At 45.2% G+C, this 17,118-nt stretch overlaps 1 protein-coding gene across 1 annotated transcript in view; it reads right to left on the bottom strand.

The window, feature by feature from the left end:
- Positions 1-2,203: 2,203 nt before the first annotated feature.
- Positions 2,204-17,118, bottom strand: part of LOC124775943 (paired mesoderm homeobox protein 2B-like) — a 302,111-nt gene continuing 287,196 nt past the window's right edge. Inside the window, exon 6 of the mRNA XM_047250787.1 lies at positions 2,204-2,521. Within this exon, the coding sequence (XP_047106743.1) occupies positions 2,204-2,521 (318 nt within the window). The remainder of the gene's footprint in view (positions 2,522-17,118) is intronic.

The following is a 17,118-nucleotide window of genomic DNA, read 5'->3' as shown; positions in this document are numbered from 1 at the left end:
TATTGGTAGTTTCCTGACTATACACGGAATTACGGTTGGGATATGGTAGGACGATTTGAGAACAAGGACTGCATAGAATCTGTAAAATAAATAAATTAAATAAATCACCCACAGAACCTAACTGAAAGCGAAAGACAGTTGAGAACTTCTGGCCGTCAGCCTTCTGATTGCTCTCGTGTGCCAGCCTCGTCATCATCTTAGAGTAGCATGTGCACCTAACGTTCTCAATTCCCTTACTTTTTTACGATCTACAGCTCCCTCATGTATCATGGATATTGCTTGGTGTCTTAGTACATGCGCTGTCATCGTGTGCCTTCTTTTTGTATTTTCCACATGTTCCTCTCCTGGCCGATTTGCGAATAATGTCTTCATTTCTTATTTTATCAGTCCACCTAATTAAAACATTCTTCTATAGCGTCATGTATCAAATGTTTCGATTCTCGTCTTTTTGTGTTTTCGCTCAGTCTATGTTTCACTTCCATACAATGTTGCGTTGCAAATGTACGCTCTCAGAAATTTCTTCCTCAAATTAGGGCCGATGTTTGATAGTAAAAGACTTCTCTTGTGCCGGTACGTCCTCTTTGCCTGTCATATTGTGATTTTTATGTCCTTCCTTCGTGCGTCATGTGTAATTTTGCTTCCAAGGTGTCGGAATTCCTTCACTTCGACTACTTCGTGGTTCCCAATTTACATGTTATGTTTATCACTAATCTCATTTCTGCTACTCATTACCCTCGTGTTTCTTCGGTTTACTCTCAGTTCATATTCTGTTCTCATTAGGCTATTAATCCCGTTCAAAAGGACCTGCAATTCTTCCTCACTTTCCCTGAGGATAGCAATACAATCAGCGACTCTTATCATTGATAACCTTTCACTATGAATTTTATTCCTATTCCTGAACCTTTCTTTGATTACCTGCATTGCTTCTTTGACGTATAAATTGAACAGAAAGGGTGGAAGAGAACATCTTTTATATTTTCTGTATCTTATTCTTGTGAACACTTTGGGTACATGGGCTATTAAGCTGACTGTAGGACATTTCTCGTCCTCATCTGTCCTTGCTATCTACGGGATTGTGTGGATGATATTCTTCCCAAGTATTATGGCATCTCACTGGACACACAGATTCGAGAAACCAACTTGAGTAGTCGTTTAGTTGCCGCTTTACCCAATGGTTAGAAATTCCAGAGGAATGTTATATACGCCTACGCCCCTTCCTTGCTCGCAATTCTTCCAAATCTCTGTTCAACTCTGACTAATACTCGATATCTCCCAAATTATTTGTTCTTCTGTGACCTCATAAGATAGTTCCCAGCCTCACATAGGCTTTAATTTCACCGGTTAATCAATAAAGAGGTTAAGCATAACCTATGAGTAAGTGCATCTAAAATGCAGTCTAGCTGCTGCAAGAATGTTACAAGCGAGTAAGTAATCAACTGTCCGGAGATTAGCAGGAAGAAGGATACACCGGAAGAGCGGCAAGGAAAAATCCATCTATAAAAAAAGTAAACCGTTGTATTACGTTGGTGCGTACGTTCGTAGCATTTTTCCTACAACAGATACACATAATGGAGACTTCAGTAATCAATAACATATTCCCCTTCACTTTTACAGCAGTGTGCCAACGCTAGGATGACTTTCCGATTTCGTAACTGCAGAAATCGCGTGGTTTTGAGGCAAAGAACTCATCGAGTCAAGTTCGGAGATCATTTTCATCCGGAAGGGAAGTTCCTCGGAGGTTGTTCGATAGACGCCCAAAAGGAGAACGTCTGAGGATGCAAGATCAGGAGAATGAATCGTGTGCGGAATCCAGCTCCTGTACAGTGTTCTTTGTCAGTCTAGCAGAACACGGGCGTTATCGTTTACACAGTCTTCCTGGTCGTTGTTCTTGGCTTGTCATTTTCTTGCCTTGCTCTCTCCAGTAGCATTACCCCCCTACACTGGGCAAATGTTCTGGCTGCCTCCGCTGCCGTCATCCCCCTACTAAGCTCAAACAGAAGAGTATATCAGAAATGTTCCGATTTTTAAATTGGCAATTCATTTTCTAGCGTCCAGAGCTCCACTCATTATTTCCAGATGACAAAATGACAACATGCAAATAGCAGCAGTGAACTACAAATAAAAAATGACGGTCTATAAGTAAACCCATGGCAACAGGAATACCAACATGCAAAACAAAAACGCTACGAACTTATGCACTGACCTAATATGTGGGCGATGACGGCGGTACCCACCTGGGACTGTAGGACGCGGGCAGCGAGTTGGCCTCTGCGCCCGCCGCCGCCCCCGCCGCTGACGCCTCCGCCAGCAGGGGAGGCAGCGGGGGCGGCGCCTCCGTCTGCTGCGCCGGCGCGGGGGCGGAAGCGGACGCGGAGCCGGGAGCGCCTGACGCGCCGACGTCGGTGTCGCCAGCGTCGCTGCAGCTCAGCGGAGACCGGCTCGTGTCCGCGTGCACCACTGGCGCAGACGTCGACGCCGCCTCCATGTCCTCTACAGGGCTCGCTCCCTCACGGGACTCCACCTGCGCCCAACCAAAATCCAAGCGGACTCTTGAGCCGGCGTCCGCCATTGTAAGGCTTTGTAAGTAACGAGGAGAAGGCCTCTGACACGGCCAACCGATTCGGCTATTGGGCAGGTCACTTGTGTACAACCAAGTGGAAAAGACTTGTTTTTGAGAAAACCACATTAAAGCTCGTGAAGAGCAGTCAACTAAGAATTGACAAGATCGGTAGAAAATCAAAAACTGAACACTTTTCTTCATTCTACACTAACGGAAAAACAAATCGCAACACCAAAAACTAATTAATGTAGAGTAATGAAATTTCGGGAATACATATGTCTAGTTAACATAGTTAAGTGATTAACATTGTCAGATCGAAGGTTAATGTCAGCGCGAAATAAGCCATTGCAAATGTGAAATGCTGGTGCATAATAACCGGTGTAACCACCAGAATGTTGAATGCAAGTATGCAAACGTGGATGCACTGTGTTGCACAGGTGCTGGATGCCAGTGTATGGGATGCAGTTCCACGCCTGTTGCACAAGGTAGATCAATATAAGGAAGGTTAATGATGTTTGTGGATGACGCTGGAGTTGTCGTCCAATGATGTCCAATATCTGCTCGATTGGAGACAGATATGGTAATCGAGCAGGCCAAGGCAACATGTCGACACACTGCAGAGCATGCTCAGTTACAACAGCAGTATGCTCGCGAGCGTTATCCTGTTGGAAAACACCCTCTGGAATGCTGTTCATAAATGACAGTACAACAGAACGAATCACCAAATTGACGTTCAAATTTGCTTGCAGTCAGGGCGCGAGGGATAACCAGGAGGGTACTCCTGCTCTCATACGAAATCACAGCCCAGACCACGACTCTAGGTGTAGGTCCAGAGTGTCTGCACGCAGACCGGTTGGTTGCAGGTCCTCAACTGGACTCCTTGTAACCAACACACGGTCATCACTGGCACAGAAACAGAACCACCTCTCGCTCGCAACCAGAGAAGACGCAAATGGCGCTGGGGTCAGCAGAAAGCACGCTACAGGGCGTTTGGGTTCCAGCTGAAGTAATCGATTTGTAATAGTTCGTTGTGTCGCTGTGGTGCCAACTGCTGCTCAGACTGCTGCTGCAGATGCAGTACGATGCGCGAGAGCCACACGCCGAACACGGTAGTCTTCCCTCTTGCTACATGGCCGTCCGGAGCCAGATCATCTTGCGAACGTTCTATCTCGTGGCCACAGCTACCAGCAGTCATGTCCGGTGGCTACAATCCTGTCAAGTCTTCCTGCAATATAGGAACATCCAGCCTCTCGTAGCCCTACAACGTGACCTCGCTCAAACTCAGTAAGGTGTTGTCGCCTTAAACGCATTTTTTATTATCTCCACCTCACCATGTCCAATCTCAAAGATAACTAACGCTGACGACCGTTACAGCGTGTATTTAAAGCAAATGTAATTTGCATCCTCAAAGTGGCGATAGTAGTGCCACTTTTATACGACAGGCGCGAAATTTGAACAGATATTTTCAGAAATAGAAACACGCCTGCCAACTTTCCTTTACGTCGCACAACTCCTTCTTCGTGTTGCGATTTTCTTCGTCAGTGTATACGGGATCGGCAAACACATATTTTCCTGGAAAGAACCTTTTTTTACTGTCGCGTATATTCCTGTAAGATGAATGCTGTACAATGATTGCCTCGTTTTGGTGTAGCGACCAAAGCATTTGGTTGAGGAGCAGAGAACCTGTGTTCCAGTACCAAATGCATTCTTCCTCTATTTTTCATTTGTATTTTTTTCCGTTTAGAAACTGGTAGGAATATGAGAATTAATAAAATAAGGAAGGCAAATAAATTTTTCAAATAATTTGAAATAGTAAATTTTGAGCCTCTTTATATGAAAACAATTCTATATGCTTCTAAGTCGAACGTTCGATGCAATTTACCGGATAAAGGGTAAAAACGAAACCTGGCGCATCATAAAATAATGTATTCGTACACGACGTAATATTGCATCACAGTGTCTGTAAAACTGTTGGCCAATGTTCTCCCGTTCTTATAAAGAAGAGATGATTAATTGGGTCCTCGGGGGAAGCAGGACGTTAACTGTTTAACCGACTCGTTAAAAAATGATTACGTCACCTGCTACAAATCCGGTAAATTACAAATTAAATTTACAAAACAAATCTTCAGAATTTATTAAATAAAAAAAATTAATTTAGACGTTTTTGATGCCTAGGCAGGATTTTTTTATTTTTTTTTATTTTTTTTTTTTCCTTATAACAAGTTTAGTTATCCTTTGCCGGCCAGTGTGCCCGAGCGGTTCTAGGCGCTTCATTCCGGAACCGCGCTGCTGCTACGGTCGCAGGTTCGAATCCTGCCTCGGGCATGGATATCTGTGATGTCCTTAGGTTAGTTAGGTTTAAGTAGTCCTAAGTTTAGGGGACTGATGACCTCTGAAGTTAAGTCCCATAGTGCTCAGAGCTATTTGAACCATTTTAGTTGTCTTTTCTTTTTTTTCTCATAAATTAAAGTGCGCTAACTAATTCAGTAGTGCTTTAGAGGTGCTTCAATTGTGTAGCAAAAAAACGTGTGATCTAGAAATTAGAAAAATTTTAAATTAAAAAAAATTTATATCACAAATTGCATTAAGACTACTGTCTCCTCACCGACAGTATCAGGCCTCATATATTGAGGACATTTTAAAACCAAACGTCACTGACAAAAAGTTTTGCCCGACATTGGATTCCTAGGGTGGATAAACAATACTGCCATGTATGATAGCATTTTTATATATGACGAGCGTCAACAGATTTTTTTAGAAATTTGTGGTAAGGTCTTATGGGACCAAACTGCTGAGGTCATCGGTCCCTAAGCTTACGCACTACTTAAGCTAACTTAAACTAACTTATGTTAGGGATAACACACACACCCATGCCCGAGGTAGGACTCGAACCTCCGACGGGGGGAGCCGCGCGGACCGGGACAAGACTCCCTAGACCGCGTGGATTCACCCGATTTCTATGGTAGTAATAGTACCACCGAAGTGTACACCTGTTTTCCAGCAATGTCTACATCTACATGGGTACTCTGCAAATCACATTTAAGTGCCTGGCGGAGGGTTCATCGAACCACCTTCACAATTCTCTATTATTCCAATTTCGTATACCGTGCGGAAAGAGCAAACACGTATATCTTTCCGTATGAGCTCTGATTTCCCTTATTTTATCGTGGTGATCGTTTCTCCCTATGTAGGTCGGTGTCAACAAAATATCTGCGCATTCGGAGCAGAAAGTTGTAATTGAAATTTCGTGAGAAGATTTCGTCGCAATGAAAAACGCCTTTCTTTTAATGATGTCCAACCCAAATCCTGTATCATTTCTGTGACTCTCCCATATTTCGCGATAATGTAAAACGTGCTGCCATTCTTTGAACTTTTTCGATGTACTCCGTCAGTCCTATCTGGTAAGGATCCCACACCGCGCAGAAGAATTCTAAAAGAGGACGGACAAGCGTAGTGTAGGCAGTCTCCTTAGTAGATCTGTTACACTTTCTAAGTGTCCTGTCAATAAAACGCCTTCCCCACAACATTTTCTGTGTGTTCCTTCCAATTTACGTTCTTCGTGATTGTAATACCTAGGTACTTAGTTGAATTTTCGGCTTTTAGATTAGACTGATTTATCGTGTAACCGAAGTTTAACGAAATCCTTTAAGCACTCTTGTGGACGACCTCACACTTTTCGTTATTTAGGGTCAACTGCCGATTTTCGCACCATTCAGATATCTTTTACAAATCATTTTGCAATTTGTTTTGGTCTTCTGATGACTTTATTAGTCGATAAACGACATCGTCATCTGCAAACAACCTAAGACGGCTGTTTAGATTGTCTCCCAAATCGTTTATATAGATAAGGAACAGCAAAGGGCCTATAACACTACCTTGGGGAATGCCAGAAATCACTTCTGTTTTACTCGATGACTTTCCGTCAATTACTACGAACTGTGACGTCTCTGACAGGAAATCACAGATCCAGTCACATAACTGAGACCATATTCCATAAGCAGGCAATTTCACTACGAGCCGCTTGTGTGGTACAGTGTCAAAAGCCTTCAGGAAATCCAGAAATACGGAATCGATTTGAAATCCCTTGTGAACAGCACTCAACACTTCATGTGAATAAAGGGCTAGTTGTGTTTTACAGGAACGATGTTTTCTAAACCCATGTTGACTGTGTGTCAATAGACAGTTTTCTTCGAGGTAATTCATAATGTTCGAACACAATATATGTTCCAAAATCCTGCTGCATATCGACATTAACGATATGGACCTGTAATTTAGTGGATTACTCCTACTACCTTTCTTGAATATTGGTGTGACCTGTGCAACTTTCCAGTCTTTTGGTACAGATCTTTCGTCGAGCAAACGGTTGTGTATGATTGTTAAGTATGCAGCTAATGCATCAGCGTACCCCGAAAGGAACCTAATTGGTACACAGTATGGACCAGAAGACTTGCTTTTATTATGTGATTTAAGTTGCTTCACTATACTTCTACCTACTGGGATAATGTTATTATGGAAATTGTTGAAATTAAACTAGCAACTGATCCCATAAATAGAGAAGCAGGTTTTTGCATAAATTATTCTTAGAATCCCTCTCTGTCTTCGCTCAAGGAACAGATGGACGTAGTTAATGCTACTGGATCTCCAACTGGTGATGAATATTCACTATCGATAACTTCTGACGTTGGTCATCTTTGGTTGTGTTGTGGCATTAGTTGTTTACGATGTGTGTTTGTGGGGGGGGAGGTGTCTTTCTGCATACTCGGCCATCTCAGGGTTTGAATTTATACTACTGGAAAAAGAAAGAAGAACATCTTGACACAAGTGACTAAGGCGTGCCATACTTGCATGGGACATAACGAGGGGGCAGTTAATGCGATGATCAAACACGCAGGGCTGCCGACAATACAGGAACAGCGATATCACCCGAAAATGTTGTAAGCTTCGGAGCAGATGTTCAGCTCAAGAGGCAGTAGTAGCCAGTTTCCGTCTGTGTCTGCAACATTGTCAGCATGCTGCGACAGCATTGGCGTGAACCGTTTCTGCAACTGACGGAGATTGAGCGAGGGGTATAGTGGGTCTGCGGGAAGCTTGATGGTCATATAGCAGAACTGCGCTACACGTGGATCGAGAGATCTCCACGGCGCATCGAGGTTTTCACCAGTGGTCAGCAGAAGGCGCACATCCCCGGCAGCTTGCGTTCGGACAGCGGCAACGCACAAATGCACCCCAAGAGCGTCGCATCTGACCAAGTACCGTATTGGACCGCACCAAGACTTCACAACAAAATAGTGACACTGTTGCTATGAGGGCATCAGCGAGGGCTATTCGCAACTGTCTCTGTGCAGAAGAGCTGCCCTTCTGCGTGCCTTTAGGAAATCTTCCGATCACGCCCCAACATCATGCAGATCGCTTCTAGTGGTGTCGCGATAGGCGCTTATGGAAGGACGATCGAGGACTACTTATCTTCAGTGATGAGTGAGTCGCTTCTGCTTTGGTGCTAATGTTGGTCGTACGCGTGTGTGGCGTCGTGCAGGTGAGAGTGTATACGACAGAGGCACACAGGGCCAACACATGGCTTTATAGTATGGGGAGCGATGTCTCATAACGGATGTTATTCTCTGGCGATCGAAGAGGCAACACTGGACAGTGCACGGTACATCCAAAACACCATTCAACCCGTCCTGTTACCATTCCTGTGCGATGTGCTTTTCCAAGATGGCAGTGCACGTCCACATGTATCCCGTGACACCCAGCCTGCTCTCCACGGTGTACGTCAACTGCCATAGCCAGCACGATCCCCAGTTCTGTCTCCCACCGATCATGTTTGAGACTGAATGAAAGGTTGGAAGTGGGCTGCTTCTGTGTTGGCAGCGCCGTGTAGCGCTTTGCATTGAATCTCTGACTGCGCTTTCTTTGTAAGAGACTCTTTGGCTGGTTGGACTCGTTGTTGGAAGTTAATCGCCAGTAGTGTTGGGCAGTTGGGAGTCAGTGATGGAAGTACTGTTGGGCAGTTGGAGGTGTACAGCCAGCAGTGATGGATGTTAAATGTAAGAAGTTAGCATTGATGAGAGGTAGAGGTCTGAAGTGTTAGCGTAGGCTAACGACCTGGAAGTATCCGACTTGGAGATGAAAAATTATTCATGATTATATATCTTTGTACTGGATGTCAATGACGATTTATATTCATGTTTGAACTGGCTGTCACGTTATTAAGGTAAAAAATACATTATTTGGTTTGCAACAAAATCTCTCCTTTGCTAACCACATGCTTATTAGTAGTTGGTGGCTTTAATAGTTAGAATCTCTTATTTAGCAGGCAGCATTGACGCTCGCTGTATTGCAGTAGTTCGCGTAATGAAGATTTTTCTGAGGTAAGTGCTTAATGAAATGTATAGGTTATTGTTAAGATTTCTTTTTAGTCAGGCCCATTCTTTTGAATTAATCATTTGAAGTCAGGGTGTAATGGTTTTGAGCGGTCAGATTGCATTGCGCTAGAATATTGTGGGTCAGTTTAATTTCACTCAGCAGTTTAAGTAAAATATTTTAATAAAGAAGTTTCAAGGTCAACATGCGCAGTCTGCGAGACCGGCAGGAAATCTGGCCCACCTGAGGCACCAGGCGGAAACGGTATGGCAGCCATTCCGCAAGACTACATGCGTCACCTCTACGATCGTCTCTGCCTGCCTGCATTGCTGCAAAAGGAGGCTATATTCGGCACCAGCGCTGATATTTCGCACGCCCTGTCGACAGTACTCAGATGTGTATGGCTCTGTCGGTGTGATCCGTCGCTTTTCTTCCTTGCAACCTACGTCCTCAATTAGTTGCTGGATGTATTCTAGTCTCTGTCTTCCTGTATGGTTTTCGCCCTGTACTGCTCCCTCTAGTACTACGTAAGTCATTCCTTGGTGTCTTAACAGATGCCTATCATCCTGTCCCTTCTCCTTGTCAGTGTTTTCCACACATTCCTTTCAGATTCTCCGCATAACCACCTCATTCCTTACGTTATCAGCCCACCTAATTTTCAACATTCATCTGTAGCACCGCATCTCAAATGCTTAGATTCTCTTCTGTTCCGGTTTTACCACAGTCCATGTTTCTCTACTGTACAATGCTATGCTCCAAACGTAAATTCTCAGAAATTTCTTCGTCAAATGAAGGCCTATGTTTGATACTAGTAGACTTCTCTTGACCAGGAATGCCCTTTTTGCCGGTGCTAGTCTGCTTTTGAATTCCTCCTTGCTTCGTCCGTCATTGGTTATTTTGCTGCCTAGGCAGTAGAATTCCTTAACTTCATCTACTTCATGACCATCACTCCTGATGTTAGGTTTTTCGCTGTTCCCATTTCTGGTACTTCTCATTGCTGTCGTCTTTCTTCGATTTACTCTCAATCCCTATTCTGTATTCATTAGACTGTTCATTCCATTCAGCAGATCATGCAATTCTTCTTCGCTCTCACTCACTTTGTTCTAAACATCCTCAAGAGTGTCAATAAAATTTCCTTCAGCTGCGTCGACCAAATCATGGTGATCTTTTTTCATTTTTCAGTAGAGTAAATGGACAGCGTTCTCTCGTTGCACTTGTGGCTTGAAAATGAGGGGGTATTCATCTATCGAAACGTCAGCAGACGTCACGTACCTCTATTCCCGTAAGTTGTCTGAGCAAGATAAGGCAAGACTGCACTTTCCCCTTGATGTCCTAAGTACATCGCTGTAGAGGGTGCTCAAGGTTGCCAGGAGACTGGCATGCCACACTCACTAGCCACTACTGTTTATGGACTCAGGCAGGCTAAAATCAGTGTGGAATTACGCATCCGTATCAGTCGTCCAAGTTCTGTTCGATTCTGTGCTCAAGCGGCTTAGAACCGCTGTTGCTGCCTGAGTTGGCCGCCCTGCGCACAGAATTTCACACCCTATGTAGCCCCATATTACCTACAGATTTAATCATGTACTCTGCTACTGTAATGTACATCGATGATAAGTAAAATTTCATCATTCCTGATGTTGCAATTTTAATGGCCGACAGTATAGCCACAGAAGAAATCCCCGGAAAACTGGTGCAACTAGAATACTGAAGTTCGTCCGACTGAGGAAAGAGCAGTCTAGGCACTGCGTTCGGGCGCTACTGTACTTCAGTCACTGCCAGCACAGAGAATAACGGCTAATCTCGTCTTTCTCGGAGAGTCCTCGGGCGAAAGTAATGGATACGTCCCGCGAGCTAATGAATGACGCGGGCGCCGCTGATATTCGAGTCCGGGCGTCGCGAGTACATAAAGCGGGCGTGAGTTACGGCGGCGGTAAATGGCGTGTAAGCAGCCACTTAGCCGACTACTCGCTCTTGGCCGACCGGGACGCCTCCGCAGAATTAATCCGCGCGCGGCGCTGCGGTCGCTCCCGGGGTTAATCACGTGAAGTGCGAGCAGTCTGAAATATGGCGCCGCCGCGCGCGCCGCAGCAAGTTTTGCGCGAGAATTATCGTCTTCGAATCTTGGAATAATTTAGGGCGCTAATTAAAATGAATGCGCCACAGCCGCAGCTGCTAACATCTTAGCAGATGAGGACAAGGAGTTGCTGTACACGCGGCAACAGCCGTCTCCTGCGGCCGGGGGAGATCTTAATTCTGGCGCACTAATAGTAATTAACTACGCGGCGGACTGCCCCGTCTTCCACCCAAGCTGGTGGGCCACAACATTAAGACCACTGCCCACCGCGACACTGAACACTGTAACTTGGCGTTACGGGCACGTGCCACGGTGAGGAAAGTACAAGATTCGTTCAATAATCAATGCCCTGGTTTTCTTTACTGTTCTTAATACGAGGCCCATTTTTAAATTAAGTGCCACTCTTTTCACAATATATATAAATGACCTAGTAGATAGTGTCTGAAGTTCCATGCGACTTTTCGCGGATGATGCTGTAGTATACAGAGAAGTTGCAGCATTAGAAAATTGCAGCGAAATGCAGGAAGATCTGCAGCGGATAGGCACTTGGTGCAGGGAGTGGCAACTGACCCTTAACATAGACAAATGTAATGTATTGCGAATACATAGAAAGAAGGATCCTTTATTGTATGATTATATGATAGCGGAACAAACACCGGTAGCAGTTACTTCTGTAAAATATCTGGGAGTATGCGTACGGAACGATTTGAAGTGGAATGACGATATAAAATTAATTGTTGGTAAGGCGGGTGCCAGGTTGTGATTCACTGGGAGAGTCCTTAGAAAATGTAGTCCATCAACAAAGGAGGTGGCTTACAAAACACTCGTTCGGCCTATACTTGAGTATTGCTCATCAGTGTGGGATCCGTACCAGGTCGGGTTGACAGAGGAGATAGAGAAGATCCAAAGAAGAGCGGCGCTTTTCGTCACACGGTTATGTGGTAAGTGTGATAGCGTTACGGAGAGGTTTAGCAAACTCAAGTGGCAGACTCTTCAAGAGAGGCGCTCTGCATCGCGGTGTAGCTTGCTGTCCAGGTTTCGAGAGGGTGCGTTTCTGGATGAGGTATCGAATATATTGCTTCCCCCGATTTATATCTCCCGAGGAGATCACGAATGTAAAATTAGAGAGATTCGAGCGCGCTCGGAGGCTTTCCGGCAGTCGTTCTTCCCGCGAACCATACTCGAGTGGAACAGGAAAGGGAGGTAATGACAGTGGCACGTAAAGTCCCCTCCGCCACACACCGTTGAATGGCTTCCGGAGTATAAATGTAGATGTAGAAATAAAAATGAAACAACTAGGCTTTTCTTAGCAGTTTTACAGGGCCTTTCAATAAGCAGGTTGGTTTTATTCGGGATTTCAATACACCATATTAATCCCCACTCTTCTGGCTACAAAATTATATTTTTCAATATTCTTTCCATTCAATGGGACGGACTTACAGGACTTTACTGAGAGGGCGTGAATACCCGCATGGTACCACTCTACTGGTGGACATCGTCGCCAACTACTTGCTGCTTCAATAACTGCCCCATCATCGACGTATTGCTTGCCGAGGAGTGAATCCTTCATTGCACCAAAGAGATGGAAGCCCAAAGATACGACATCCGGTCTGTAAGGTGGATAAGGAAGCACAGTCCAATGAAATTTTGTGAGCTCCTCTCGGCCGCGCAGACTTGTGTGAGATCTTGCATTGTCGTGGAGATGGAGAAGTTCGTTTGAATTCTTATGGCCACGAACACACTGTAGTCGTTTTTCTTTAATTTCCTGAGTGTAGCACAGTACCGTCGCCTTAACTTTATCGGCTGAGGATGCGGGTTTGAACTCTTTCTACGGAGGAAAGGTGGTCTAGCGATACTCCATGCACTGCCGTTTTGTTTTTCTGGTTCCAAGTGATGACCCCATTTCCGGCTGTGACGACGCTCGAAAAAAGAATTGCCTCGTAGCGCGCAAGCAATTCCGGACAGATGGTACTTTCTTACTCTTCTTGGTCTTCTGTTAGGTGGCGAGGAACCCGGGGGGGGGGGGGGGGGGGGCATACTCGAACTGGTGGACGATTGTGTCAGCACCGTCAACAGAGACGTCCAGTTGTGCAGCGAAGTGTTTGTGATCTGTCGATCACCTCGAATGAGAGTGTCCACACAGATGCATGCGGCCGACCGGCACGTGGAGATCGGATAGGTTTGCGCGACCTTGTTTCGATGATGCCAGACGCCTCGCCCAGCGACTCACCGTGCTTTTGTTCACTGCCAGGTCTTCGTAGATATTCTCCAAGCGCCTACGAATATCTGCGATGCTCTGTTTTTCCACCAAAGGAAACTCAATGACAGTACTCCGCTTAGAAAGCACGCCCGCTACAGACGCCATTTTGAAGGCTACGTAAAGCGCTGCCACCTATCGGAACTTCATGAAACTACACAGGCTAAAGCAGAATATTCCGTGACGTCTCGCAACAGATATCGCATTTTTTTCAACCAAAGCTGGTCGAGGGAAAGAGTTGTGTTGCATCACTTATTGAAAGCCCCTCTTTTTTTTTTCATAAAAGCCTGCACTTTAATCTACTTTTCTACACAATTCCCATCAACATTAAGCCACTTATCGTATCGTACAACCACCTTTTGAATACCATCCTCGTAGACATCTACCGCCTGATTAGACAAACACTGCAACACGATCGTTGATATCTTCAACGTCGTCATGGCGCTGACCACACAGATGCTTCTTCAAATGCAGGAACACGTGGTAGTCTCTGGGCCCTTGATCGGCCCTGTACGGAGGGTGATCACCTTGGTCCCAGTCAAATAAACCGACCAGCTCCTGGGATTGATTGGCGGCGTGTGGACGGCTGCCGCCATGTAGCAAAACGATCCCCTTAGTCAGCGTGCCACGCCTTTTTTCTTGATTACTCAGCGCAGTTTCTTTGAGGTCTCATAATAAGCTGTAGATTTTATTGTGTCACCACGAGGCAGAAAGTCTGCAAGTAGCACCCCCATACTGGCTCAGAAAAACAGTACAGCCGGCCGCTGTGGCCGAGCGGTTCTAGGCGCTTTAGTCCGGAACCACGCGGCTGCTACGGTCGCAGGTTGTAATCCTGCCTCGGACATGGATGTGTGTGATGTCCTTAGGTTAGTTATTTTTAAGTAGTTCTAAGTCTAGGGGACTGATGACCTGAGATGTTAAGTGCCATAGTGCTTAGAGCCATTTGAAGCATTTGTAGAACAGTACACACGATTTTCCGAGCTGAAATTGCTTGCTTGAACTTCACTTTCTTGGTTAATGTTGAATGCCGCCATCCCATGGATTGCTATTTTGCTTCAGGTGTAAAGTAATACATTCATATTTGGTCGCCTATGACAATTTGGATTCAAAACTCGTCATCTTCCTCACTGCAGTGCTTAAGAAAGTCAAAGAACTGGCTAACGTTTGTTTTTGTGCATTTCAGTCAGCATTTTCGGTACGTAGCGTGAGTATAACTTTCGATAATTTAAACGCTCTGTAACAACTGCACTAAGCACATTTCTTGACGCTTGAGGGAACTCGTAACAAAAGGTTGAAATTGTAAAGCGTCTGTTCACTCTCACTTTATCATCAACTTTCTGTTACAGATCGTCAGTAATGAGTGGAGGTTACGTACATCGTCCCTCATCCTGCATATTCGTACGATCATCTTTAAAAGATCTCTCTCATTTCCGTACCATGCTATCGCTCACAATGTTTTCTCCATACACTTCACTGACCTGACGATGGAATTTCAACCGCTTTCACGCGTTTACCGCTAAGAAGACGAGTCACAGCGCGTGTTTCACATTCGGCGGGATTCTCAGTCGGAGGAGGCATTTAAATTACTTACAAACGAACGTAAAAATGCCGAATGATTCTGTAATGGCGTATGTGGTTTGCCAACAGAGTCCAATACACAATGCCCATGCGCCAAATACCGACCCAGCCTATGCAGCGACGGAATTTAAAAGACGATACTTACTTTAAAAACACGGCCCTGCTTGTCTGTACCTGGGGAACACTTTGAAGATGGTGAGAGCGTAATACATGCAGTGACAACATGATTACGAGTATTGGATAAGAACCTTTACCAACAGGGAACACGTGTTCTTACATAATGGTGGCGTGAAGCCGTAGAGCGTGATGGAGGCTATGTAGAAAAACAGCACACGTAAAAGGAACGTTGATTGATATTTTCAAGTAATTATAATTCTTAAGGATAAATATGTTTTGAGAAAAAGATATGGGGCATTGTTTACTGGATGGCCCTCGTATATAAGTGGAACAGAGATGAATGGGGACTCTACATTTTTCGCTACGCATGGCACCATGTGATAATATACTCTAAAACAAAAAGCGATTCACAACAAAGAAAGTACCGAATGGGACGGAAATCGATGGTTGCGACGTACGTATACAGACAAACAAATGATGACAGTTTCAGAAAAATTGGATGATTTATTCAAAAGAAAAAGCTTCACAACTTGGGGAAGTCAATAACGCAGTCGTCCACCTCTCACTCTTATGCAAGCAGTTATTCGGCTTGGCACTGGCTGACAGAGTTACTGGATGTCCTCCTGAGGTCGCGTCCAAATGGCACGTCAAATCGTCATAATACGAAATGATTGGAAGGTCCTGTCCATAACGCTCCAAACGTTCTCAGTTTGGAAGAGATCCGGCGACCTTGCTGGCCAAGGTAGGGTTTGGCAAGCACGAAGACAAGCAGTAGAAACGCTCGCTGTGTGCGGGCGGGTATTATCTTGCTGAAATGTACGCCTAGGGTAGCTTACAATGAAGGGCAACAAAGCGGGGCGTAGAATATCGTCGATGTACCACTGTGCTGTAAGTGTGCCGCAGATTACAACCAAAGGGGTCCTGCTGTGAAATGGAATGGCACACCAGACCATCACTCCTGGCTGACGAGCCGTATGGTGGGCAGCAGTCAGATTGATATCCCACGGCTGTCCGGGGTGACTCTAGACACGTCCTCGCTGGTCATCGGGGCTCAGGTCGAAGCGGGACTCATCACTGAAGACAATTCTACTCCATGAGATTCGAGCCCGACGGCGTTTCTGGAGACGACACGGACATCGGTGGCACTGTCGCCCGCCACACGGCTCGACAACCAGGGGCCAGTGGTGCACCACCGCGTTATTAACTTCCTCAGTTTGTGAAGCTCTTTCTCTTGAATAAATCGTCGGATTTTTCTGAAATTATAATCATTTGTTTGTCAGTGTCTGTGCATCACGCATACGTACTTGCGTCCCATTCGCAAAATTCTTTCGTGGTCCGTTGTTTAATTTGTGTTAGTGTGTATATAAATTAGGCTTCATCGGTTGTCCTGGGAGGGATCGGGGTGAGAGTGGGATGGGTAGGGGGGGGGGGGTGAGGGAGTTTTGTCGTCAGGAACATAAGCCACTGGATCAGCATGAAGAGAGTGTTGACTGTGGTGAGGGTCAAAAAAATGGTTCAAATGGCTCTGAGCACTATGAGACTTAACTTCTGAGGTCATCAGTCCCCTAGAACTTAGAACTACTTAAACCTAACTAACCTAAAGGACATGACACACATCCATGACCGAGGAAGGATTCGAACCTACGACCGTAGCGGTCGCGCGGTTCCAGACTGTAGCGTCTAGCGCGCTCGGCCACTCTGGCCGGCGCTGTGGTGAGGGAAGGTTAGTTGTGGGACCTGTGCTCTATCTGTCTAAACCATCGACATATGTATCAGGCGGTATGGGGAAATCGCCCTGAAACTTCTTATACACGTTTTGTCAATAGAAAGCAGTCTTCTGTTCCCCTTCCCCATAAAATTTTCTGTATGACGGTTTCAATTTAAGTTGTTCGTAATTGCAATCCGTAGGGTTTAGCTGAACCGACAGCGTAAATCTGTGTGATGTATGATCCAAGTTAAATTTAACAGATTCCTTTTGGCACTTACGAGGATAATTTCAAACTTTTTATTGTTTAGTGTCAACTGCCTTTCTAGGCCGACGAAATATCTCGTGTAAATCATTTTGAAATTCGTTCTGATTTTTTGATAACTTTATTAGACGGAACAGGACAGCATCATCTGCAAACTAAGAGTGCTCCTCAGATTGTCTCCTAAACCGTTTATGTAGTT

Source organism: Schistocerca piceifrons, chromosome 2 (assembly GCF_021461385.2).
Source record: "Schistocerca piceifrons isolate TAMUIC-IGC-003096 chromosome 2, iqSchPice1.1, whole genome shotgun sequence".
Classification (NCBI taxonomy): Eukaryota; Metazoa; Arthropoda; class Insecta; order Orthoptera; family Acrididae; genus Schistocerca; species Schistocerca piceifrons.
The sequence above is the reverse complement of the archived record's forward strand: the minus strand, read 5'-3'. Positions and strand labels throughout refer to the sequence as shown.